This window comes from Zootoca vivipara, chromosome 13 (assembly GCF_965207765.1).
Source record: "Zootoca vivipara chromosome 13, rZooViv2.hap1.1, whole genome shotgun sequence".
Lineage (NCBI taxonomy): Eukaryota > Metazoa > Chordata > Lepidosauria > Squamata > Lacertidae > Zootoca > Zootoca vivipara.
Window position 1 is genome coordinate 3,398,671 of NC_142596.1, and position 25,129 is coordinate 3,423,799.

General features: G+C 44.9%; 1 protein-coding gene across 1 annotated transcript in view; it reads right to left on the reverse strand.

The window, feature by feature from the left end:
- TRPM1 (transient receptor potential cation channel subfamily M member 1) overlaps window positions 1-25,129 on the reverse strand; it is a 57,133-nt gene that overhangs the window by 10,691 nt on the left and 21,313 nt on the right. The window contains exons 10-24 of the mRNA XM_088657230.1: window positions 23,818-23,918; window positions 23,092-23,265; window positions 20,707-20,841; window positions 19,767-19,817; window positions 15,790-15,930; window positions 13,226-13,255; window positions 8,354-8,646; window positions 7,532-7,760; window positions 7,078-7,200; window positions 6,213-6,344; window positions 5,730-5,858; window positions 5,233-5,484; window positions 4,137-4,329; window positions 1,889-1,909; window positions 701-845 (exon numbers count right to left, since the gene is read on the reverse strand). Of these exons, the coding sequence (XP_088513356.1) occupies window positions 701-845; window positions 1,889-1,909; window positions 4,137-4,329; window positions 5,233-5,484; window positions 5,730-5,858; window positions 6,213-6,344; window positions 7,078-7,200; window positions 7,532-7,760; window positions 8,354-8,646; window positions 13,226-13,255; window positions 15,790-15,930; window positions 19,767-19,817; window positions 20,707-20,841; window positions 23,092-23,265; window positions 23,818-23,918 (2,149 nt within the window). The remainder of the gene's footprint in view (window positions 1-700; window positions 846-1,888; window positions 1,910-4,136; window positions 4,330-5,232; window positions 5,485-5,729; window positions 5,859-6,212; window positions 6,345-7,077; window positions 7,201-7,531; window positions 7,761-8,353; window positions 8,647-13,225; window positions 13,256-15,789; window positions 15,931-19,766; window positions 19,818-20,706; window positions 20,842-23,091; window positions 23,266-23,817; window positions 23,919-25,129) is intronic.

Here is a 25,129-nt window from a genome sequence, read left to right on the forward strand (position 1 = left end):
TTCTAGAATCAATGGAGACTGAGTACACAGTCCAAACACAGTCTAGATCTGTTGCATATGTTTCACCCCAGAAAAGGGCTTCTTGGGAAACTGGTTTCATTCCGAAAAGAAATGTTCATTGCAGGTTGCTTCTGCGCTACCCCGCAAAGTTTTAATCAGAAAACAGATGGATGTAGGCAGGCCTGGCAATGCTGGGGTGTATTCTCACCTGCCCAAAGTCTGGTGCAGGCATCCCCAAACTTCGGCCCTCCAGATGTTTTGGACTACAATTCCCATCTTCCCTGACCATTGGTCCTGCTAGCTAGGGATCATGGGAGTTGTAGGCCGAAACATCTGGAGGGCCACAGTTTGGGGGTGCCTGGTCTGGTGTGTACCAAGATCACAGTCACTCCTTGCTTTTCTATGGGACATGGGCAGGAAGGAAAAGGCATGAATAACCTGATCAAGTTTCCATCCCCCCCCCCTTGCTGACAACAGGGTGGTAGCATCTAGATTGAAAGCAGCATGCTGATGAAGAGCACAAACAATTCCAAATTGAGAAAAACATTTCTTGTACATGCATGCAGCCTTACTCTCTTCGGCCACAGTTGATCCTTCACTAATAAACTAATATTAATAATATTATTATAAACTCCACCAGACTTCTTCACAGTAGGAAGGAATCCAGAGTGAGTAGCTCCCTCGTAAGCAAAACACTCACTTGAAAACAGCAATCAGCAAGTTGACCAGGAGAATGTTGGCTACCAAGAGGTAGCAGGCCATGATTGCGGGAGTCAGCCATGCGCCAGGGATGCACTGGGGGAAACGCTTGCCATCCTCATCATAAAGGTTTTCCCCACATGGAGCTGAGGATGGAATTGGCTTATGGTTATTCAACATGGAGCACATACAGCGAGGGCTCTGTGTAACTGGGGGAAGATAGAAATCAGAGGGATCCAAGCCCAATGTTGTTGTAGGGCCCAGGGCACATGCTTAAGTAACAGTCTTTTTTGTGGGGCAGTCCAGCCTCTGAACACACCCAGATGGGTTTAAACAAACAATTACTTTCTCCCTCACATGCACACTTCTGATTTCAAAAAATAGCAGCCCCCCACCCTCCACAGCCCCACAGGAATTCAACTCTGTGGGACAAAATCTGGTAAGGGACAGACTGGTGAAATCTGGCAGGTCAGGGCAGAAGGTGAGGGGAGGGGGTGGAGCCTGTTGGCTTGTGGGCAGGACCAGGGCATAATGAGGTGGGTGGAGCCTGGCACAGTCCAGAGTTCACTGGCTTCTTAGGTCATCTGAAAGCACAGCTTTACTGGCTGGGACTAGAACTAATTGGGTACACAGGTCAGTGTACATTTGACTCAGAGTAGGCCCACTGAAATTAATAGACAGGACCGACTTAGGGCCATTTCAATGGGTCTCTGCAGCACCTTTCTCACAGAAGCAGGCTCCTTTAAAGACATCCAGAGTCATACATACCACTACCACAGAGCCAAGATTCACTTCCTTTATCACAGATATTGGAACTTTTAAAAAAGCAATCACACAAACAGCTGGACAGCTTTAAAAGCCTCTTCTGGGGATTTTGGACTATTGCAATGGAAACAGCATAGGCCTAAACCCTGCCCTGGTTGTCTAAGATGCTGCAGAGATCTGTTGCAAAATTTGGGTTTCTGATGGGTCCAGACCCACACCTCAAATCTTCAGCTGGCAAAGGTGGGTGTATGAGGTTTTAGGTGGCGGCGAATTTGGGGACCAGGTCATGACAACATGGCAGTGGCAGGTATTGCACTAAAGCTGAGATGAACTCTAATTAAAGGGTCACTGGAAAGGGGGGGGGGTGGTGGAATCCACCAATAAAAACATTTAATTGATTTGTCAACTCCCTGCAAAGACTTACGATTAATTTCCATGGCATAGACTACACAGCGTTCCGAAAGCAAAGAATAAAAATGCAAAAAGCAGCATTTAAAAAAGAGATAAAAGAACAAGAGAACAGTACAAAAGGAAAAACACACATGCGACTGACAATATGGTTGCTCCTCAGCTGCCAGAGAAAGATAAGGCCTTCAGATGTTTTAACAGGCAAGAGATATGTTCTGAAACAATGGCTCTTGTCAGGACTCCAGAAGGCCTTGCAATTTCCTTTTCTCCTGGACTTTCCGAAACATTATGTATGGCAGCGTATTTGTGGCACTCAAAAGATAATTACAAAAGGCAGCTGGCAGATGATCATGTAAATATTCAAGCTATTTCAATTATGTAAGGATGACGTGGGCAGACTCTCACCACAAGCACAAAGCACCACAAGGCAATTGCACAAGATGGACAGTGTGGCCACCCTGAGAACACTTTTTGCTCTCTGGAAACATACTCTTGAGTCTAGATCTGCCTCACGGAGAGGGATCTCAGGCTACAGCAAAGGTCAGGGGCTCCACATGGCTCAGGTCCAGAAGGGAGCGAGGAATGGCTGCTAGTGGAAGATTTCAGCAAGCATCACTCACACACTGTAAAGCCAAGAAGGCTACAAACCGTAAAAAGCTGGATTTCTTTAGAAATATGCACACCATCTTAAATTGAGGTGTTCTTTTTTTAAATTAAAACTATGCAGAAGGCTCACACCTTCAGTCATGTCATTTAAAAATAAATAAATGAGACAATGGTTTTTGAACAACCCCACTTGAAAGAAATGCATGCAAGGGTCATTTACAAAGAATATGGTGGTGGTTCCTTGATGCTCATTTTATTGTGCAAAAATGCTCAGCTGCTCCTAACTGTGTAGGGCACACAAAAGCTTCCCCTGCCTGGCAGGGCTTCTTCACTAGAGAACTGTGTGTTCATGGGACTATTTCCTCCCCCTGCTGACTGTATTATCAGGTTCTTAAAAGACTCAAGATGCACACAGGTCCATGACACAAATTTGCTGACAGAAAATAGGTTTTCTGCAAGACAACAGAATTCACAACAATATTCTGGAGATCCCGAGCCATAAGGTGGCTAGATTGGCCTCTACTAGGGCCAGGGCCTTTTCAGTATTGGCCCCAACTTGGTGGAACGCTCTTTCACGGGAGACCAGGGCCCTGTGGGATTTGTCATCTTTCTACAGGGCCTGCAAGACAGAGCTGTTCCGCCTGGCCTTTGGGTTGGACTTAGTCCGACCCCTGTGTTTTCCTCCCTCATGGCTTGGATTTATGGACTACTTAAAATGAGGCTGCATTTTAAATTTTAATATTGTATTTTAATCTGTATTTTAATTAATTGCTTTTAATGTTTTATTGTAATTTTATTGGTGTTAGCCGCCCTGAGCCCGGTTTTGACTGCGGAGGGCGGGGTATAAATTATTATTATTATTATTATTATTATTATTATTATTATTATATATGAGTGTTCTTTCTTTTTAGCTTGCAAAATAAAGGGACTTGGCTGCGGGTGAAGACACAGTTTGAAAGAGATAATCATGTCTGCCAAAAAGACAAGCTACAAGGCTGGTTCATTTCTGGGTCGAATTCAAGGGGCTCATGTTGGTGTTCAAAACCCTAAAGGGCTTTGGCCCCAAATATCTGAGAAGCTGTCTCCTTCCGTACAGATCCTTCTAGGTGTTGAGATCAGCAGAGTGGGCCCTAGTGGTAGTTCCACCTTCCTCAGAAATTTGGGGGTGGTGGCACCCTACCCTCTTCTGTTGCAGCCCCTAAGCTCAGGAATTCCCTCCCTGCAGAGGTGTGCCTGGCACCTTCATTATGCATCTTTCAGTGAATGCTGATGATGTGCCTCTTTGCCCTGGTCTATGGACACCTGAAATGTGTGTTTTCAGGACCCACCCTATAATATGTAATCTGCTTTAACTGTTTGTCATTCTGAATTTTAAATTGCCACAACCTCCCCTGGGAGCTGCTGGTGAAGGGTGGGCAATAAATAATTTTAATGAGAGCAGCAGCAACAACAACAACAAGAAGAAGAAGATATGCATGCTCTACAAAATAAAGGGAATTGATTGAGGGCGATGGCAAAGTTCAGAAGAGTTCAATCATGTCTGCCACAAAGACAAAACTACAATAATCGTAAGTAGAAAAAGTGATGCCGATTCCAAATTAAATGTTGATTAATTCGGACCCGATCATCTGCCTCAGAAACAGGAAACAGAATCTTACTATGAATTCTGTTCTTACGGTCTATCTGGTCAGCAAACACCTCTCCATAGATCATCCAGTAGGGCATGTAGAAGATGTTGCGGACCAGTCTCCAAGACGGCTGCTCATCGGGATGCAGGATGGCTTGACGGGCAACTCCAAAGCTCATCAGGACCACCAGCATTATCACCACAAAGTACAGCATGTCAATCATCTGCACCAAGAAAGAGTGTAGAGCAACATATCAAGAAGGGATCAGCGTAGAAATTACTGAAAAACAATATGAACATAATCTGTTATATGTAAGAAGAGTGATCAGAGTGTTATATATTTCATTTATGAATCACTTCCTATGAAGCCAGTCAGCTCCAGACCTCAGATCTGCACCTCTTTAATACCTGTCCAACTCTCAGGGCATGACAATGTCCTCCTATGGAAACTTTTAAAATATAATTTGGTTAATCTTCTCAGTGCCCCCTCTTCTGAGACTGGGGGTGGACAGTTGCTATGGAAAGGACTTCTCTGTTGTGTCGTACCAATTATGAAACAGTCTCCCCAGGATTATTTATCTGGAACCAAAGTTTTGGTTCAAGTAAGCAGTTCAAGTAAGCAGCTTAAATGCTTTTATTTGCCTGTCACATTTAATGATAGTTGTTTTTGACTGCTGCTAAAAAAATTCTGCAATGTGTTTTTGATGATATAGTTATCACTTAAATTGGAAGTCATGTTGTAAGTTTTTTTAAAAAACTGAAAGGTGGGCTATACAAGTTTTAAATCATTAACATTCCCATCAACTTCAATGGATCTTTAAAAAGCATCACTTTGGCTGGATCATGACCTTAATGTTTGGTTACATCCAAGTTTCTGTTAGCAAACCCTTGTGCTTAAATGGAGGGCTAAGGTTGCAGAGAGCCATCTGATAAAACATTGCACAGAAATACCCCAATTCATCTGGGGTTGTAACAATTCTCTCTGGCTCCTAGTCCTCCAGAAGTATCCAGTTCTCCATTCAGTTTATTAGAGCTTCTTGCTTTCAGATAACCTGCAGCTCCACTGCAGCTTATCCTTTAATACCTGCCATGACACCTGCCCTCTCTGTTTCAAAACAGTTACTTACCATTTTTCCAATCATCATGACATAAGGCCCCAGGTACTTATTCACACCAAAGATGTCCAGTACTCGGATGTACCAGAAAATGATATCCACACAGTAGATAACTCTTCCATAACTCATATAAGGCTGGTTTTGCAAACGGAGCATGGCCCCAACCAAGAACACAGAAATAGCAACCAAATCAGTGATGTTCCAATATTCTTGTAGCCACACTTTTATTTTCTGACTCAATTTACCTGGTTCTGACATCAAAATCTGAAAACAAAGTGGTGAGAAGGGGGAAAGAAAGGTGTTTAATGTGGTAATGGGAGAAAAAAAGTTTGAGAGTTATCAGCTTCTTACAGCCAGTTTATCCTACTTCAGGTCCCTTGGGCATTCAGATACCCCAGTGAACATGTGGTGGGGTGGCTTTTGCATCCCTAACTGCTTTCCTCCTTTCTTGTGACATCAGAGCAGGTGGAGTATTTCAAAAGAACAGTTGCCAGAATGGTTGAAATTACCTCTCTTACTTTCTCCAAAGCCAGAGTCACAATATATGAAATGACAACCCATTCCTGGAGTGAGGGCCAACGATCCATCGGCACCAAGATTATATAGTTGAACAGCATTAAGTACCCTAGATAGGATATCTGGAAAAAAGATATAAAAAAGAGACCTCATGCTGCATTTTAGGGTTGATTCATTTGTAGGGATGTTGGATGATGGTGGCTGCAAATGGTGATGACACTTCTGCTTAGAAACCCAAAGCAGGGTTGCCCCCCCCCCCTACAAGTTTTGGTTGTGTTTTGGAAACCAGTAATTACCAGTATTTTGGAGTAGGGAATAAAGAAGTGAGAGGCCAGCCTCCTACAACATTGAGCTTTCCAGATGTTTTGGCCATTGTTGCCACCAGCATGGCTAATGGTCAGCAGTGACACATTACATCAGCAGGAGAGAACGGAACATGTTGTTTTCACAAAAGGATGAGAATGATTTTCACTCACTGTGTAAAACCAGAACTTCACAATTGGTGCATTATAGAATTCGTAGATCTTTTTTCCAATGGGGAGGCTCCTTTGCTTTTTGTTCCCATCTTCTTCATCTCCCTTTCGGGAACCAGTATCAGCATTTGCATCCTGAAAGACAGGTAGCTTAGGATCATAGATTGTTCCCACTAGAGGGCTCTCATCCATTCAAGGTGAAAGGGGGTGGGGAGAGAAAGTGTCTGAACATAGATCAACTGTCCTGTTTGCTTGTTTTTCTTGTTTTTCTACAGGCACATATTATTTGGTTGTAAGAACCATACTAGAACCTTCATTACTTAAGGTATGTAGACTTGTATGTAGTCAAATAGGTTGTGCAGGTTATTCATGCTTCAAAAACCTGCAAAGCCTGTTTGCCAAAACAACAACAACAGCAGTGGGACAAAAGCAATGAATGTGAACAGTTGAGGAAAGTGCACATCAAAATGCATTAAGTTAGGGGGAAATGTTTGCAGAAAAGTGTATATTGTTCAAAACTACTTAAAATGTGTTCATCAAGGGAAACTCACACTAAAATGTTGATGGATTTGCATGAAATTTTCTCCCCTTTTAAAAAGCAGATTGCTGGGGAAACATGGAACACTGAATTTAAGGTTGAACAATAAGAAAACAGAGAGAACCAAAGATTGACAATATCCTTCCTTGGAACTTGCTGAAGTTCTGAGGAAGAGCAAGAATCTCAAATACAAAATCCTCTGCATCCCTGACTGAGTTACAATTCTCGAATTCTTTGCAATAGGGGAAGCCATGATGGCTATTAAAAAGGGAATAAAGATGAGACATGTTTGTGGTGCTGAGAGGTTTATAGAGATGGGCCGTCACTGACCACATTTTCTTCCTCTTTTTCTTTCCCGACTTCATTTTCCTTTGACGTTTGGTAGGAATAGTCATCAGAGGTACGGAACTCCAGGAACAGGATGGTGGGAGGTAAGAGGATCCCCATGATAACCTGCACAAGAGGAAGAGATGGGGTTCAGGGCATGACAAGAGCCATTTATGATTTGAAATTTATGGTTTAGTTGCATAGGATGCAGCTCAGGGCCAAACTAGAAATTCCTGGAGGTGGCTGATTGGAGATCAGTGATCACATCAACTGTCTCTTGGTTCTATTTCTTTAAGCCAGCGTGTATTGAAGGGAAGGGGAACTGGAGCAGGATTGTGGCACTGGAGGAGGTATTATTCCTGCCCTTGGTACTATTTTCCTCCATATGTGTACAATTTTCCCCTCCCTCCTATATAGCAAGCCCAGGTGTCTGCAGGCCTAAGCAGTCCATGCCTACCTTAAGGCCCGGATTTTTCCTCATGCGCAACCTCCCCATCCACATGTCTGTCAGTAACATCTGGCTGCAGGTGTGTGCGATGAAGTCCCTGTGCTTTGCTGCCACTGCAAGTTTCAGGCAAGTAGAGTTGCTCCAGTTTTTCAGCTCATATGTCAAAAGTTTCATGGCTACTTGCTCATCGTGCTTATATGATTGATCCAGCAGCTCAACAGCAAGCTGGCCAAAATCTCTGGAGAGATAAAGAATGCCAGATTGGCTAGCAGCTCACAAATTAAACACGGTAGTAAAAATAACATCACAGGAACAATGCAACAGGTCAAAGCAGTAAAGCCAGTAAAATCTATTAAAATTTAAAACCAGCCTTGAGGATGTACTGGAAGACCAGGGCAAGTAAAGTCCTCAGCTGGTTCTGAATGGACTTCAGGTCAGTACCAGGTGAGACTTCCTGGGGAGGACATTCAAGAGCTAGGGGCCACAACAGAGAAGACCCTTCTGTCTGATTCAACTTCAGAGAGCTGAAGGACTCAAACAGTAGATCATTGTAACATTGGGGCAGGTTCATGTTTAATACTGTACTAAGAAAATATAAATATAAACTATATACTAAGAATATATACGGTAAATATAAAAAAGCAGAACAAGAACTGGAGAAGGGCCTTAGCTCAGAAGGTCTCAGCTTAGACTGAGAGCCAGGGACAGGCCCAACGTCATCCAAATGAGCTTCATAGCTGAGTGGGGTTTTCAATCCTGGTCTCCCAGGTCCTGGTCTGACAATCTAACCGCTACACCACACAGTCCAGCCCCACACTCTGGGTGACTAACTTTGAGTTGTTGTCCAGGTCTTGAGAGATGTCATCCACCAGCTCGCTCTCTGAAGACTCGTGGGCCATGGCTTTGTAGAGTTTGCAGGCCACCAGTGCCTTGGCCATGGTCTCCTCTCCACGTTGCCAAAGGAAGAGAGCCATCTTCTGCCGCTTCATCAGCACTGCCCAGACCATGAGCTCATGGAAGGGGTACTGGAAGCGGCTGACTTCTGGGTCATCTATATCAATGTCTATCTCCTCTTCCTTCTTCTTCTTCTTCTTCTTTTTCCCTTTGGTTGGAGGTTCATCATCCTAGGAAGGAGCAATTGAGTTAATTTCACATTTAGGCTACATTTTACTGGCCTTCCTGCAGATTATTGCAGGTTGTGCCCATGAATAAAGATACATCCTTAAGGAAAAGGCCATGCACTGTTAAGTTGAAGGTGAAGCCGGAAATACAAGCATGCAAAATCATTGTGTGCCTGAATTGTTAGTACAAGAGTGCCTTCTTATGGTGATGGCAATGCTTCCATGCAAAGCGTCACTGCAAATTCACAACGTGCTTTTCTGTGGGTATCACAGCTTAAGATGTTACCTGTGCAAGTGACACATACATAGATGCGGGTCCTTCAAACCGATGCATCACTCATCCTACCTTCAAATCATTTGGCATGATGTTGGAGTTCAAATGAAATCACTGGAAAAGGACCTACCGTAAGGCTTCTAAATATCAGGTTTCTAAATAAATGACCCAGCAATTCCCAGACTGTGGCTGAGGTACACTGTAGTGCCATGAGAGAATTGCTAGAGATCCCTGAGAAATTAATCCATTATTTACAGCAGGGGTGCACAACCTGTGGCCCTCCAAATGTTTCTGGACTACAACTCCCATCAGCCCCAGCCAGCATAGCCAGTGATCAGGGATGATGGGAGGTGTAGTCCCACAACATCTGGAGGGCTGCAGGTTGTGCACCCCTGATCTACAGGCTTCTGTGAGCTCAGAGTGTCCTTCCAGCCAGCCTCTGTTGGACACAAGTCATACTGTTGCATCTCAGCATCAGGCTCGGTGCAGAGGTGCAACACAACTATTTGGCTTTCAAGGGGGGTCACCTATTCTGTCCCTAGATGAATCGCTGATCTGGCTTGAGGCCCTTTCAAGCAGCCCTTGTTAGGCATGGCTGATCCTGCTGTATCCCTGTTTCAAGTGCGATTGAGTCATGCAGGCATTCTTGGTGCAGAGAAAGGTAACAGCTAGAATGAGCACATGGGCATGTATTTCTCCAAGAACAAGCCAAGTCACATGCAAAGCAGGTGGCGACAGAGAGTGTCTTGAAAAAGGGAAAGTTCACCTTTGAACATGAGATCTTACGCAGGAGGACCCAGCAAAGGGGGAACTATCCCATCTCCTAAATGGGGAAGGAGGATGGAGCATTACGACTGGAACTGGAGGCAACGAGGAAGGAGGGAACAGAAAGACAGTATGGGCAGTGGAGCAGAAGTTTTAAAGGATAAAAAGAGCCACAGCTAAGAGTGGGGGAGGGAAACATAATTAGAGGGGAAATACCAAATACTAACCATTTTCTTGATAGCCTAGAACAGGGAGACTTTCCACAGTTATTGTCCTTCAGGAGAACAAGTGGAAGTCCCATAATTACCTACCAGGGTGCTGAGAGTTGTTAGGACACCCCTATTCCCCCCCCCAGTTACAATTCAGAGTTCTCTGGGAAGAGGGATTGGTTGTTAAATCACTTTGTAAATTGTAGCTCTATGAGGGGAATGGGTATCCTAGCAACCCTTATTTATTTATTTTCATAAAATTTATACACTGCTTTGTTGTAACAAAAGCAACAACCTCAAAATGACTTACAAAAGGTAAAACGGTAAAATCAAGAAAAAAAAAACACAACCCTACTTTAAAACATACAAAACTTAAACAGATTAAAATTACCTCAACTTCCTAATCAATAATGTTTTTATCAGGGGGCGAAAAGTGTACATTCGTACCTTGGAAGTTGAATGGAACGGAATACGTTCCGGAAATCTGTTTGACTTCCAAAACGTTCGGAAACCAAAGCGCAGCCAATCAGAAGCCGTCAAAGCCCCGTTGGACATTTGGCTTCCAAAAATAGTTTGCAAACCAGAACACTCACTTCCGGGTTTGTGGCATTTGGGAGCCAAAATGTTCAAGTAGTAAGCTGTTTGAAAATCAAGGTACAGTGAAGGCACCTGCTTGATCTCAAGAGGCAGGGAGTTCCAAAGTATAGGCACTGCCACACTAAATGATCAAGTTCTTCCAAATACAGAAGGGGTATTATGTGGCCCCTGTAGTAGTGCCAGTTCTGCTGATAGGTCGATTTGGCACATGTGGGGTAAGGCGATCTGTAAGTAAACTGGTCCCAAGTTGTTCAGGGGTTCATATACTAATAGTAACACCTTGAACTTGGCCTGGTAGCAAATTGGCAACCAGTGCAGATCTCTAAGCTCAGGTGTTATTTACTGACAAGGCCTCACTCCTTTCAGCAACCATGCTGCAGCATTCTGCGCTAATTGAAGCTTCCAGATCAAGTGTGAGGGATGCCCCACGTAGAACACATTGCAAGTAACCAACACATGAACTGCTGTGGCCGGTCCAGGAATGGCTGTAGCTGTCAAACCAGTTGCAGTTGGCGAAAGGCACTTCCAGCCACTGAGTCTACCTGCGCCTCCAGGGACAAAGCTGAATCCAGAGGCACCTGCTCCTTCAAAGGGAGTGCAACCTTAACAAACTGCAACTCCTGGAATTCTTGGGGGGGGGGGAACATGGCTATTTAAAGCGGCCAGAATTTAGTCCCGTTGTCTCTTCCTGTATGTACTCAGTCTCCCACCCCTCTCATTCTAAGACTCAAATGTGAACATGCTGCCACCTCCTGGGAGCAAAGGCACTAGCAGTTGTGCCCTGCAATGGTGCCTGGCCAGCTGCACATGGAATATCTCTAGATTTGGGCCACGGTTGCCCATTTTAAGCTTTTTAAGCCCAGCCATCTCCTGTCTCGATAGGGATGAATGCTTTGTCATGCACTCATCAGAAAAGACAAAGAGATGTCAAAGAAGATTAAGCCTTGTTGATGCCTCCTTTGAACACGGCAAAGCTGCTTAGCAGCTTTCAGGGCGCCTGGCTTTGCTTTGTATTTATATATGATGCATATGATCCTAACTGTGATATAACAATAAGTTATTCTGCCCATTTAGAATAAAGGCTTATACACTTTGCACAGGGACACTCTCCCCTTTATCCTGGTAGCTCAAGGAGCACCCAGAAAGCATGGGTGGGTCTGAGGTGTCCAGAAAACTGACGTGTTATTTAAGAGGATCATAACGGAATGAAGTTGGGGGGACGCACGCAAACAGCTGCAGTGCACATGTGGAACAGCTGCTACCAGAGTACTCCCTGCAGGTATGGATCCATTGCTCTGTAGAATCAGACCAAATGAGGTGATCCATCTATATGTGATTGCAGCAGCCTATATGGGCTTTCTCCACTGCACCTAAAACCCTATACAGTGGTGCCTCGCTTAACAAATGCTCTGTAAGACGAATTTTTCGCTAGACGAATGGATTTTGCGATTGGAGATTGCCTCGTAAGACGGCGAGGTTTTCTATAGCTGCCGCTTCGTTTTGCGAAGTGTGGCCATAGAAAAATGAACCTCCGACTGCAAAGTCTACTGTGTAGCGAGAAATTGTCAGGGCTTTTTGCCGCCTGCCTTCCCCTTGGCTGAAGCGCCTGGGGGACGGAGCCGAATTGCGGTGCGCGGGGGGGTGTTTCGCCCTTTGCCTTCCCCGAGCTAAGTGGGAGGCAAACGGCGGAAAGCCCCCGCCACGCCGCAATTCGGCTCCGGGACTGGCTTGGCAGTGGCAGGAAGAAGGGGAGGAATTCCTTCCCTTTTCCCCGCTGCCGCCAAGGCAGTCCCCGAGCCGAGGTATGGAGCTTCCCCGGGCTGTTGCTATCTCCCTGCCTGCTTCCCCGAGCTCAAGCGCCCGGGGGACGGAGCAGAATTGCGGCGCGGGGGGGGGCTTTTCGCCGTTTGCCTCCCCCTTAGCTCGGGGAAGGCAAACGGCGAAAAGCCCCCCCCCGCGCTGCAATTCGGCTCCGTCCCCCGGGCGCTTCAGCTTGGGGAAGCAGGCAGGGAGATGGCAACAGCCCGGGAAGCTGCGGGCTGTTGCCGTCTCCCTGCCTGCTTCCCCGAGCCGTAGCGCATCGGGGGACAGAGCCGAAGATCAGCGGGCACTGTTTGCTGGGGTTGACAAGCCCCGGCAAGCAGCACCCGCTGATCTTCGTGTGACAGGCGGTGGGGAAGGCAGGCAGGCAAGAGAGCAAGCGCCTGCCTGCCTGGCTTCCCCGCCCCCAGTCCCCCGGAGCCCATAGGAACGCATTGATTAAGTTTCAATGCATTCCTATGGGAAACCGGGACTCGCTAGACGAAAATTTCGTTTCACGAATTGACCCGTGGAACGAATTAATTTCATCTAGCGAGGCACCACTGTAGCTTGAACACAAGTTGCTGCGTGCCAATAAACTTGGAAGCAAAATGAGATGATCCAAAAAAGAAAGTAGTAGTTTTTTGGAATCATAGAATTTGAGAGTTGGAAGGGGTGCCAAGGGTCATTGGTCCAACCTCCTGCAATGCAGGAATAACAGCTAAAGAACCCCTGGCAGGTGGCCACCTAATCTCTGCTTTAAAACTCTCAAGCAGTTCTTACCATCAGAAAGTTCTTTCTGATGTTTAGTAAGCACCTCCTTTGTTGTCATTTGAATCCATTGGTTTGGGTCTTGCCCCAACATACCATATGATAATTTTACTCCCCCCGCCCCTAATTAGAGAAGAAACTTATGTGACAAAAAAAAAAAACTTACCTCCATCCCTAGAAGCTTGAGAGCTTTAGGCTGCATGTTTCAAAAAAGAAATGAAACTTTTAGTTTGTGAAGAAATGTTATTTTTGTCCATCTTCTAGATTGCAGATACTGCTGCATGTTTCAAAGAAAGCCTACCTTTCATGCTATTGGTTAGCAGACATATCATGCCATGCTAGCTTCCTCCTTCTCCATTATAATGATATCCACCCCTGCTCCACCTCAAGATTTAGCACACTGGCATGCGGCTCCAGAAGAGACTGTAGACCTCAGGCTGAAAAATGTCCTCTACCCCCTGCACTACAGGGCGGGGGAGGGGGTCTTCTCCATCACCTGCTCTTAGATCCCCTTTTGCATGCAAAGCATGTGCTCTACTAAATGAGCTGTGCAGCTGAGCTATGGTCCTTTGCTCTTAAGAACAATTTGCTGGCTCAGACTTAAGGTCCATGTATTGTAATCCATGGACTCACAACACAAGACATGCCTCCTTCCCCCTTCCTTAAAGGGGTTTTGACAAAGGCATGCCAATAATAATAATAATGCACCCAACCATCAACCTGTGTCACATTTCATTTTCTTTTTTTTCATCTGCAAACACCTTCTTTCCTTCCTTCATGTCCAATGGAACATGTACCTCTTTCCCAATAAATCTGATCTAGTTTCTCCTTCATGGATCACTGCCTTGTCGTGGCAAAGGGGCTTGAATAACTCATAGAAGCTATGAGCTATGCCATGCAGGGCCACCCAAGATGGACAGGTCATAGTGGAGAGTTTTGACTAAACGTGATCCACTTGGAGAAGGAACTGGCAAGCCACTCCAGTATCCCTGCCAAGAAAACTCCATGGACAAAGACAACAGGCATATAAAAGTTATGATGCTGGAAGATGAGCCCCTCAGGTCGGAAGGCGTCCAACATGCTACTGAGGAAGAGCGGAGGACAAGTACAAGTAGATTCAGAGCTGATGAAGCGGCTGGGCCAAAGCCGAAAGGTCACTCAGTTGCGGATATGCCTGGAAGCGAAAGGAAAGTCCAATGCTGTAAAGAAAAATATTGCATAGGAACATGGAACATAAGAACCATGAACCTTGATAAGCTGGATGTGGTCAAAAATGAGATGGCAAGAATAAATATTGACATCCTGGGCATCAGTGAACTAAAATGGACGGGAATGGGTGAATTCAGTTCGGATGATCATCATATCTACTACTGTGGGCAAGAATCCCATAAAAGAAATGGAGTGGCCCTCATAGTCAACAAAAGAGTGGTGAAAGCTGTACTGGGATGCAATCTCATAAATGATAGAATGATCTCGATACTAATCCAAGGCAGACCTTTTAACATCACAGTAATCCAAGTTTACTGAAGAAAGTGAAATTGACCAATTCTATGAAGACTTACAACACCTTCTAGAAATGACACCAAGGAAGGATGTTCTTCTCATTATAGGGGATTGGAATGCTAAAGTAGGGAATCAAGAGATAAAAGGAAGAACTGGCAAGTTTGGCCTTGGAGTTCAAAACGAACAAGCTGGTCATCACAAACACTCTTTTCCAACAACACAAGAGATGACTCTACACATGGACACCACCAGATGGGCAGCATCGAAATCAGATTGATTATATTCTCTGCAGCCAAAGATGGAGAAGCTCTATACAGTCAGCAAAAACAAGACCTGGAGCTGACTGTGGCTCAGATAATCAGCTTCTTATAGCAAAATTCCAGCTTAAACTGAAGAAAGTAAGAAAAACCACTGAGACAGTAAGACACAATTTAAATCAAATCCCTTATGAATACACAGTGGAAGTGAGGAACAAGTTTAAGGATTTAGATTTGGTGGACAGAGTGCCTGAATAACTATGGATGGAGGCTCATAACATTATACAGGAGGCAGCAACAAAAACCATCCCAATGAAAAGGAAATGCAAGAAAGCAAAGTGGCTGTCCAACGAGGCCTTACAAATAGCAGGAGAGAGAAGGCAAGCAAAATGCGATGGAGATAGTGAAAGATATAGGAAATTGAATGCAGATTTCCAAAAAAATAGCAAGGAGACAAAAGAGGGCCTTCTTAAGCGAGCAATGCAAAGAAATAGAGGAAAACAACAGAATGGGAAAAACCAGAGATCTGTTCAATAAAATTAGAGATATGAAAGGAACATTTCGTACAAAGATTACCATAATACAGGACAAAAGTGGAAATGACCTAACAGAAGCAGAAGACATCAAGAAGAGGTGAAGTGGAGGCTGTAATACTTTTGGCCACCTCATGAGAAGAGAAGACTCTCTGGAAAAGACCCTGATGTTGGGAAAGATTGAGGGCACTAGGAGAAGGGGACGACAGAGGACGAGATGGTTGGACAGTGTTCTCGGAGCTACGAACATGAGTTTGACCAAACTGCGGTAGGCAGTGGAAGACAGGAGTGCCTGGCATGCTCTGGTCCATGGGGTTATGAAGAGTCGGACATGACTAAACAACCAAACAACAACAATAGTTTCATAGAAGAATGCTAAAGATGGGATCAAGCCAAACTGGAGAAAACAGACACCAATTTTTGTGACAGATTCTTACCCTCTTTGGCCCAAATAAATTGTTGTACAGGGTTCGGAAGCTCTTTCTTGTATAGTTGCAGCGATATGCCCCTCCCATGAGGTATTCAAGGACCAGGCCAATGTCGATGAGGCTGATGTGGTAATCTGGTGGCAGATTTCCCTAGAAAACCCCCAAACAATTGTTTTGAAGCAAAATGTAAGCATGAGGGTATATAGGGTGCAGTCTGACACACATCTATGAGACTAACAGTGTCTAATTGTAGCCAAGCATAGACAAAAATCTGCTCTTTAATCTCAGGAACCATCATGCAAAATGTGGTTATGATATTTCAAGAGGTATCGAAATGCACAGTACACAAACATCTTTCCAAAATATATAGCACCTGTAGATTAATGTTACAATCCTATACACACTTCTCTGGAAGTAGTTCTCATTAAACTCCCATTAAACTTTAAATGCATGCCAAGCAGAAATGACTTCTGAATGTGAAGGACTGACATCTGATTGAACTGACTTGAAGTTTTGCTGTTACCTCCAATGACTAGCTCACAGGGAGACAGGCCAGCCCAACCAGCTGGTGGGTACCATGTGGCCCGAGGTGATGCACGTGGTCCCGCAAAGGGCGTCCACAAAAGGAGGTGTGAGCGCTCATTCCCTTATTCTGGGGATGGGCAGACAAGCAGTTCCCTGCATGGATATATGTACCACGGTAAATTGACACAATCAATTGTTGTCTGTATTCACTCTGTTAAACTGAAAGAGAACTACACCAGGGTGTGACTAGGAGACTCTCAGACTAACTCCCATTTTTTAACAATTTTAAATAATAATTAAAAATGGAGGGAATATCACAAATGTTTTGCTTTGCTGTTGAAAATCTTCACTCACTAACCAAGAATTTCATTCTCGCCACTAGGTCTGATTCACCAGAGAGGGAATCTCCCGGATGGCTCCCTCTGTAGCAAACCATTATTTTTTTATCTCCATGAAATGGCATCTTTGAAAGCATTAGAAATGGCTGTATTTTGACTAAGTTTTACATCTTCCACCTAATCTGATCAGCTTTTGTCTATTTGGAGCTTTTATCCATTCAAGAATTCAATTTTCTTAAGGGCAGTTCAAAGTTCTTTCAATAATGCAGCAGAGGGAAGCCCCCCCTCTCCTTGGGTGATATTACATTTGGACCAGACTCTCAGATGGGGGGAAGGAAGGATGATCAACACATTCATGGGAAGCTGTCCTGGAAAAACCCTCACTGAAATGAGCAGAAGCTGTGTAAAAGCACTACTGGGAACCGTGACCTTGATCCTTTCCAGTAGCACAATGATGGTGTGTGATGACAGTTGGGACAGCAAGCAGGAAAACCAGGTTGAGTGCCTATCAAAACGTTGCAGCTGGCCTCTCCTATAACTAGCTTCAGTGTTAGCCTATGCAGCTGCTTGTGAATGAGCTTCACAAGCCTCCAGATACCTGGACACATCTCTGGGTGTTACTGGTTCTGACAGCTGCTGCAGGCAACACAGAAAGCCTCCCTCCCAGCACCTTTGATCCCCATCCATTCACTCTACTGCAGCAACATATCTCTTTGGAGAACAGGGAAGTCACTTGAGTGAACAGCCCATCAGGATGTTGTGGCTCAAGATTCTCAAACTGGTACCCACTGGTTTTTAATGGTTAGGAAGAGAAAAAGGATTCCCTTGCCACAACTTGGGAGAAGACAGTGCTCCCCATCTCAGTTTGGGTAGGGGACGCCTCCCCTGTCCCCTCCTCCCCAGCTTGTGCTCTTCGGAGGCACCCAAAGGGTATCAGGGCGGCCCTTTGGTACAGAGAAATCTGACCCCTGGTGCTATTAAGCAAACTCATGCTCATAACAATTCACAGCATCTCGATGCCAAACAAGCTTCTGATTAATCTGCAGCCCTGATTTGGTAAACAAGTAGGTGTATAACCTCCTCTCTCGTATTGCTGAAGATTGGATGGTTACATTTAAAAATCTGGCATGCATCCTGAATCTCTGATCTGAACACAATGCCACCTTGTTTAAGCTGGTTGTCTTTTATGTGCCATGGTACGCGCAATGAGGTCTAGTCTACAAAAACATGGGACGATAGCCAACTAAGATGAAAATGAAACACTCTAAGCAAGCCATTCACCTCCATGTTAACCAAGACAAATCCCCCAGATTGTCGCTGAATGAGAATGAGCCATGGGAATGCAATGGAGGGGGAGAGAGAGAGAGAGAGAAATGGAGAAACATACAACAATGTGTTAATGACATTGAAAAATGCTAGCCATGGAGCATGAGATATGAGTTCACAACATGCACCCAGTACACCATGAATGTGAACAGCTATGACACAGACCCCCATGAATGCAACGTGTCCTTTCTTATTTGCTAGTCTCCCTTCTCTCCAATGAACACATGAACCATTCTGCTGGATCAGACCAGAGGCCAGTGCAGTCTCACTTTCTGTTTCCAGTAGCAACCAGTCCATTGCCTCTAGGGCAGGGGTTGGCAAGGTTTACTGGCCATGGGACAGATCACTCCAATGGAGATCGTCCGTGGGCTGGACTGGTGCAGCGCAGCGCCGGAAATTGCTTTTGCGCATGACCAGACACCAAAAATCGCGCCTGCGCAGAAGCGATTTTCGGTGTTTGGACATGCGCAGGCGCAATTTCCAGTATCTGCACATGTGCAGACGCAATTTCCAGCACTGCTCAGCGAGTCCCCACCCCGCACTGGTTTAGCACAGCATGCGCGGGACTTGCCAAGCGGGCGGCTCAGTTCAGGGGCGGCTCATGGGCCGGTAAAACGGTCTTTGTGGGCCGCATCTGGACCATGGGCTGCACATTGCCAACCCCTGCTCTAGGGGCTCACCAGCAGGGCATCATCTCCCCTTGCTGTTCCCTTCAGAAGTATCCTGCCATTGAACACAGGCATTTCCACACATTAGTTATCATTGCTAACAGAAGGCTTTTTAAGACTTCCATTCTTCATGAATGTGTCTTATCACTTTTAAAAGCCTGCCATATAGGTAGAAGACAACTTTTATTCACAACTATTTTCTTTCAAGACTTGGACTTTGGTAAAGGTAAAGGGACCCCTGACCGTTAGGTCCAGTTGCGGACAACTCTGGGGTTGTGGCGCTCATCTCGCTTTATTGGCTGAAGGAGCCAGCATACAGCATGTGGCCACCATGACTAAGCCACTTCTGGCGAACCAGAGCAGCGCACGGAAACACCATTTACCTTCCCACCGGAGCGGTACCTATTTATCTACCTGGACTTTGACGTGCTTTCAAACTGCTAGGTTGGCAGGAGCAGGGACCGAGCAACGGGAGCTCACACCGTTGCGGGGATTCGAACTGCTGACCGAACTGCATGGCCGAACTGCACCGTTGCGGGGATTCGAACTGCATGATTGGCAAGCCCTAGGCTCTGTGGTTTGGACCACAGCACCACCCGCATTACTTAACCCATATGTGACTCTATTATGGTTTTACATACATAATTTTATTTGTATGCTGCCTTTCCACAGTTCAAACCATGCTCAAGGTGGCTTACAGCTTGAAAAAATTCATAACTACAACATAATGAAGGTAGTCCTAAAGAATAAATAAAACATTATAACCTAATTCACACTTCAAGAACCATAACATGGACCGAAACCCAGCTATCCTTTGCAACTTGATTTTACACCCCCCCAATTTTACCCCCTCCCCAAATTAACAATTTTACCCTTGTTTCCTTAGATCCTCCTTTCTAATTATTCCATGTTTTTGCAATGCCACTTCCAAATAACTACATATGCAAGAAGCTGACTTTATCATTACAGAAAACATGTAGTTTTTGAAGAAACATTTTGGAGACCACCTGTGACCCACCATCAAATAACACATGATCTTCCTGTTGACTTGTGCAATTGAGAAAAGTGCGAAAAAAACTTTTTGCTCATCCCTGCTTCCATTCCCAGTCTGAAAACATTTCTGCCATACCTTTTTTACATCTCTGACAAGCAGATGCAGAGTATTTGGTGGACCCAGTCTCTGAAAAAGACAACATGGCCGGTCACGGTCAGGAGGATATTTAATATGGGAATGGTTTAATAAAAGCATTCTCTTATTTACACCAGCCTGTGCTGACTGGGGTAGATGGGAGTTGTAGTTCAAAATATCTGGTTGGTGAAGGCTCATTTGCACCAATATGGGAACTGTACCAGCTCCTGACCATGTCCACCTCTCATTGCTGCCCATTCCCTTTCATACTTTTTCTCTCTCAAACTCCTCCTCCCGCCTTTTACTTCATTCCCCCAAACCATGTCCTCTTCCAAAAGTGGGGCTGCACCCCATGCTCTCTGTCCACTACCACAAGTCGTCTTGCACTAATGGTTGGGCAAGTTTTAATGTACTGTAGAGCAACAGAGGAATCCAATAGAACAGTTGAGCTAGTGGAAAATTGTTGCACAACAGATTTGTGCAACAAAGCTACCAGCAACCTGCTTGTGCTTTCTCTTGCACAACAACATCCCAAGGGAGCAAAGCATTTTGCTAGTGGAACAAGCATACTGCTAAGTGACTTTAACTTAGCATGACATTGGATACAGCCCTTTGTTTCCAAGGCCCTGATCCTTCTACACCTGCTAGCCTAGCACCTCCTCTTCAAGATCTGTCCACCTCACTAGGGTCAGAACAGTTTAGTCTATGACAGTCAGAGGCACACACGATCAATACGGGATCAACTGGTGCCTCTTAGGATCAGAGCAGCACAACCAATGGGAGTTGTGCATTCCCACCTCTGTGCTGATCAAGTCACTGCCAGAAGTTTTATCAAGATCTCTTAGCATATCATCTCTTTGCATATTATCTCAAAATGCCCTAGCATTAAGAGCACACCCGCCCCCTTTGTTTTGGAAGGGCTCCTCGAAAGTTCACTCACAGTGTTGTAAAGCTCTTCCAGTCGTGGGATGGTGAGGAAGCGCTGCATGCTGACGCCGTTTTCAATCAGTAGCTTCACAAAGTCCACCCGATCCAGCACGAGAGCATCAAGCATCGCTTGCTCCAGGGAATTTACCTACAGAGAGGATGGGACGCACTATGAATTGAAATTCCAAATATATAGAAACAGTGTGAAGATGCCATGTTGGAAAACCTGCTTTGTCAAAGGCTGGTGTTTGGGAGGTGTCACCATCATCTGTGGTCAGACCTCTTTTTCAGCTGGAACTCACTAGAACTCAGTTCACAAACCCTTGTTATCTTGGAATGGCAGTGGTGCCTACCTGAGAGGTGCCGTTGCCATTCTAAGATAACAAGGGTTCATGGTGAGCTCTGGCACCTCTTTCCCCAGAAAATAGCACTGCCTGTGGTCCATTTCATGACTCATTGCATTTATTTCACATTGAGCACTGATTTGCACGTGGTGCCCCCAATCCCTAATGCATGCACCAGGGGCGTGTGGGGGCTGCTATGAATGACTGTACAAGCCATACAGTGACAGTCCCCATGTGAAGATGGTGATTCTCACTAACAGTGTTCCCAGGTAAGTGCTGCCTGGCCGCAGTCTCTCCCCACCCCCTGCATGCTTGAAGCACACAAGGTCTCCCACAGGAATGAGCCAGACCTCATCAATTTATTAATTTCTCACCTACACAGGGCTTATGCACTATTCTGGGCAGTTACCAACAAGGATGGGGACTGTGTACATTTCGGTTTCTCTCAGTTTCTCATTTTTCTAGTCTTAAGTTCAGCTCTCCATATTACCACATCAGTTTGTGATTTAAAAAACTCAAACAAGGCTTCTCGTGAATATTTGTCAGCACTTTTGTGCAAATTTCCCCCACTATGCACCTCTTAATATGCACTGTCCCCTCATATACACATTTTTGCGAAGCAATTATCCCTAATTTAATGCACTTTTGTATGTTAGTTTCACTAAGACATGCATTTACATTACACAGTTCAGTAGAGAACTCCACTGCAAAATTTGGATGTGTGAATTTCAAAGGATGGCTGTTTTTGGCTCAAATTAGGCAAGCTCACATTTAAATGTGAACTGAACTGAGTTTCTCCCCCATCCCTAGCTATCAATATTTAAAACCATTTATGAAATATAATGCAGTTTAAAACTACAATGTAAGAAAAACAGAAGGCTGTAGAAGTTAAAACAAGGCATTGGATAAAGCACATTATTTATCTGTTAAAGCATGGCTGGGGAATAGCTGTGGCCACAGACCATACCTGCCAAGTTGCTGTCGGAGAAATAAGGGACGGGGTGGAAGTAGCAGACCGGAAGTAGCGCTGCCGCCATTTTGGAACTGGGCGGAGCATGCTCAGAAGTGACTTTTGATGCTGCTTTGCCCAGTTCCAAAATGGCCACCGCACCAGAAGTCGCACTGCAGCCATTTTGGAACTGGGCAGAGCAGCATCAAAAGTCACTTCTGAGCATGCTCCTCCCAGTTCCAAAATGGCCGCTGTGCCAGAATAAACCAGGGAAAAACAAAAAAATCCGTTTTTTTCCAGCTAGGAACAGCTGGGAAAACGGGGATTTTCCAGGGAATACGGAAGACTTGGCAGCTATGCCACAGACATTGTTGGACTCCCAACTCTCTTCAGTTCCAGCCAGCATGGCCAGCAGCCCAGGATGATGGGAACCAGGGTCCAATAACATCTGGAGGGCTACAGATTCCTCCACTCCTGTGATTCGCCAAAAGCCCATCTAAACAAAAGTTTTGCGTGCATTCCAAAACGTGCAAAGGGTGGCTTGCTTCTATAGCCACAAGGTCATGGTTCAGGTGCTGTGTATTACACCAACCTTTTGGTTTTAAAGCCCGGATAATCAACCATGGAATAAATCTATTCTATAAGCATATGAAGGGCCACTTCAGGTAAAGTTTCTGGCTTCTGGAGCTTACATCCCAAGGGCACATCCAGGCACATGGTGCAAATGGAGGTGGGGAAGGTTATGCCCACAAGTGATACATGAGTGATAGTCCAGAAAGGACCAGCATCTCTCTGAAGTCATATTGTGGTTAGAAGTCACCATTTACATGTTATGCGTAGCCACAAAACAGTAGCCTCCAAACCCCAATGCCATGAAGATGGCTAAAAGGTGCACTGAAATACTTTTCTTCTAAAAGGGCAGCCAAAGCCAAAGTGCACTTAGGCCCAGCTATTCTCCAGGGGGCTTCTCCCCTGCTGACACAGAGAGAAACATGCATACATCTGAAATTGGCTGTGAAACTGGAAAAGCATAAAGGAGGAAATGAACCAGTGAAGGCAATTGGCGTTCAGAGCAATGGAAGGGCAATGCCATTTTTAAGCTCACCCAGTTCAGTAGCTCAAGTTTCCTTGGATCTGTTTCTTCCTCCGGTTCTTCTTTCTGTTTCCCACCTTTCTTCTTGCCTTTTCCTTTCCCTCTTGCTGCTTTTGCTTGAGGTGCCGGAGATTTCTTCTCCTTTTCTGGGGCTGTCCCATCCGTAACTGCAAGGCTTCCCAATGGCTGCAGTTAACAGAACACAAAATGGAGGTTCAGGGGGTGCTGAATCAATGCGCCACAGGGTGCCCCATATGCAGCCTATGCATATAACAATCAACATTTCAGTCTGCATCAGGGATTCTAACAAAAAACTGGCCAGTAGACCAGGTGAAAGAGTGATTAAAGGGACTTCAAAAAGCCCCAGGTTCAATCCCTGGTATCTCCAGGTGGGGCTATGAATGTCCTCTGCCCAAAACTCTGGGGGACAACATTAAGCTGGATGGACCAATGGCCTGGCTCAGTATCAGACAGCTTCCTGTGTTTCTAATACTTCCATTTTACAGTTGAAGAGCACTGACCTGGCTGAGAAAGAAGCAATTAGCATGCAAGACCTGCAATTGCAAGGATTCTCCCCAACCCGATGCAACTTTACTTGCTACTGAAATCATCGCTGATCTACTGCATTGCCCAATCTTCCCTGATGTAGAGCATCATATAGCTGTCCAACCTAGAAGTGGGAGTGTGGTGACATTTTATTTTATTTTAAAAAAACAACCTCTCTATGCAAAGATTTACCGGCCAATGATGCCCAAAGACGAAGATTTGACTGCGTGCAATATCCACACGGTTCCAGGCCAATGCTAAGCTCAGCTGATCTGGTGCAGATGCATTAGTACCTAAGCAAACAAACAAGTATTTACCACTCAGTGTATAGAATCTCAGCTTTCTGCCAATTAAACAAGCAAGCAAGCAAAACCCAATCAGAACTCCAGTCCTACTCACTATGATGGAAGTATTTTCTCCGTCAAGAAATATATCAAATTGTTAGTTTCAAAAGCTACAAGAAACAGCAGCTTCAGCTGGGAGGCAAGAATGAGAGATGTCTTTTTCATATCTTTGGCAAACTGAGTGAACTGAAAATATAGAATTGGTGGGGACCTGCATATCTCCTTTGTCTCCACTGGTATGCTTACTATGCATGTCTGACATAGAAGGTATGCAGGGAAAATGCAGGGAGGCACACATGCTTGCAACATTAATGTCTTGCTCATCCAGGAACTTCTGAATTGTCCAGAGGCTTCTGGGTGACTGTAGCAGCTGCTGTCAAAAACAATGGCTTGGATACAAAGAACTGAGTTGAAAGAGTAAACGTTTTAGCACTGTCCTCTGAACTTTTGCATAAGCTGCTGAAATACTTCTCACTGTGCAGCACCGTGATTTATTGTGGCTGTCTTACAGTTGAAAGGCAGGGTGACTGAGGAAGACACAGGCTGTCACATATACCACTGTTCTCTTGTTTGGTCACAGCAAATCAGATCGCTGCTACTATAGGTCACATAGTGGCCTTTGTGTATGGGATGGCTGGTTCAAGTGCTGCTGCATAGAGCAGACCATAGATGTTGCATCGTGCATGAAGAAAGTCAATGTGACTGGTTGTGCCTACTCTGTATTCAGCGTAAACCACTTGCAGAATGTGGAACAGGCCAATTGTCAAACATGTTCAAATTTTAAAACCAAAGAAGGGCTCCTCTTTTCTTCCTTGTCCTGAGACATGGAAAAAAGTTTTTTTATCAAAAAACTTCATTAGCATACTTCTCCTCCCATCAGTTTTTAAACATTTAGCACAAGTGGCCATCAATGTAATTTATTGTGTTGCATTAAAGGAAAAACAATATCTTCTAGCACATATGACCCCAGGGTAGAAGGAAAAGTTTAGGAAAAAGAATGTAATGGAAAATTCAGTAGCAGACGTAGCCTCTATATACTGGGCTTCTCTATAAACTAAGTGAGCCCAAATAAACATTTAACATTTGGTACATAATTAACCTAGAGATCCATGAGTCAGTTGGGTTGCTAGCCAGATATGCAAATGGAGGTGATATATTTC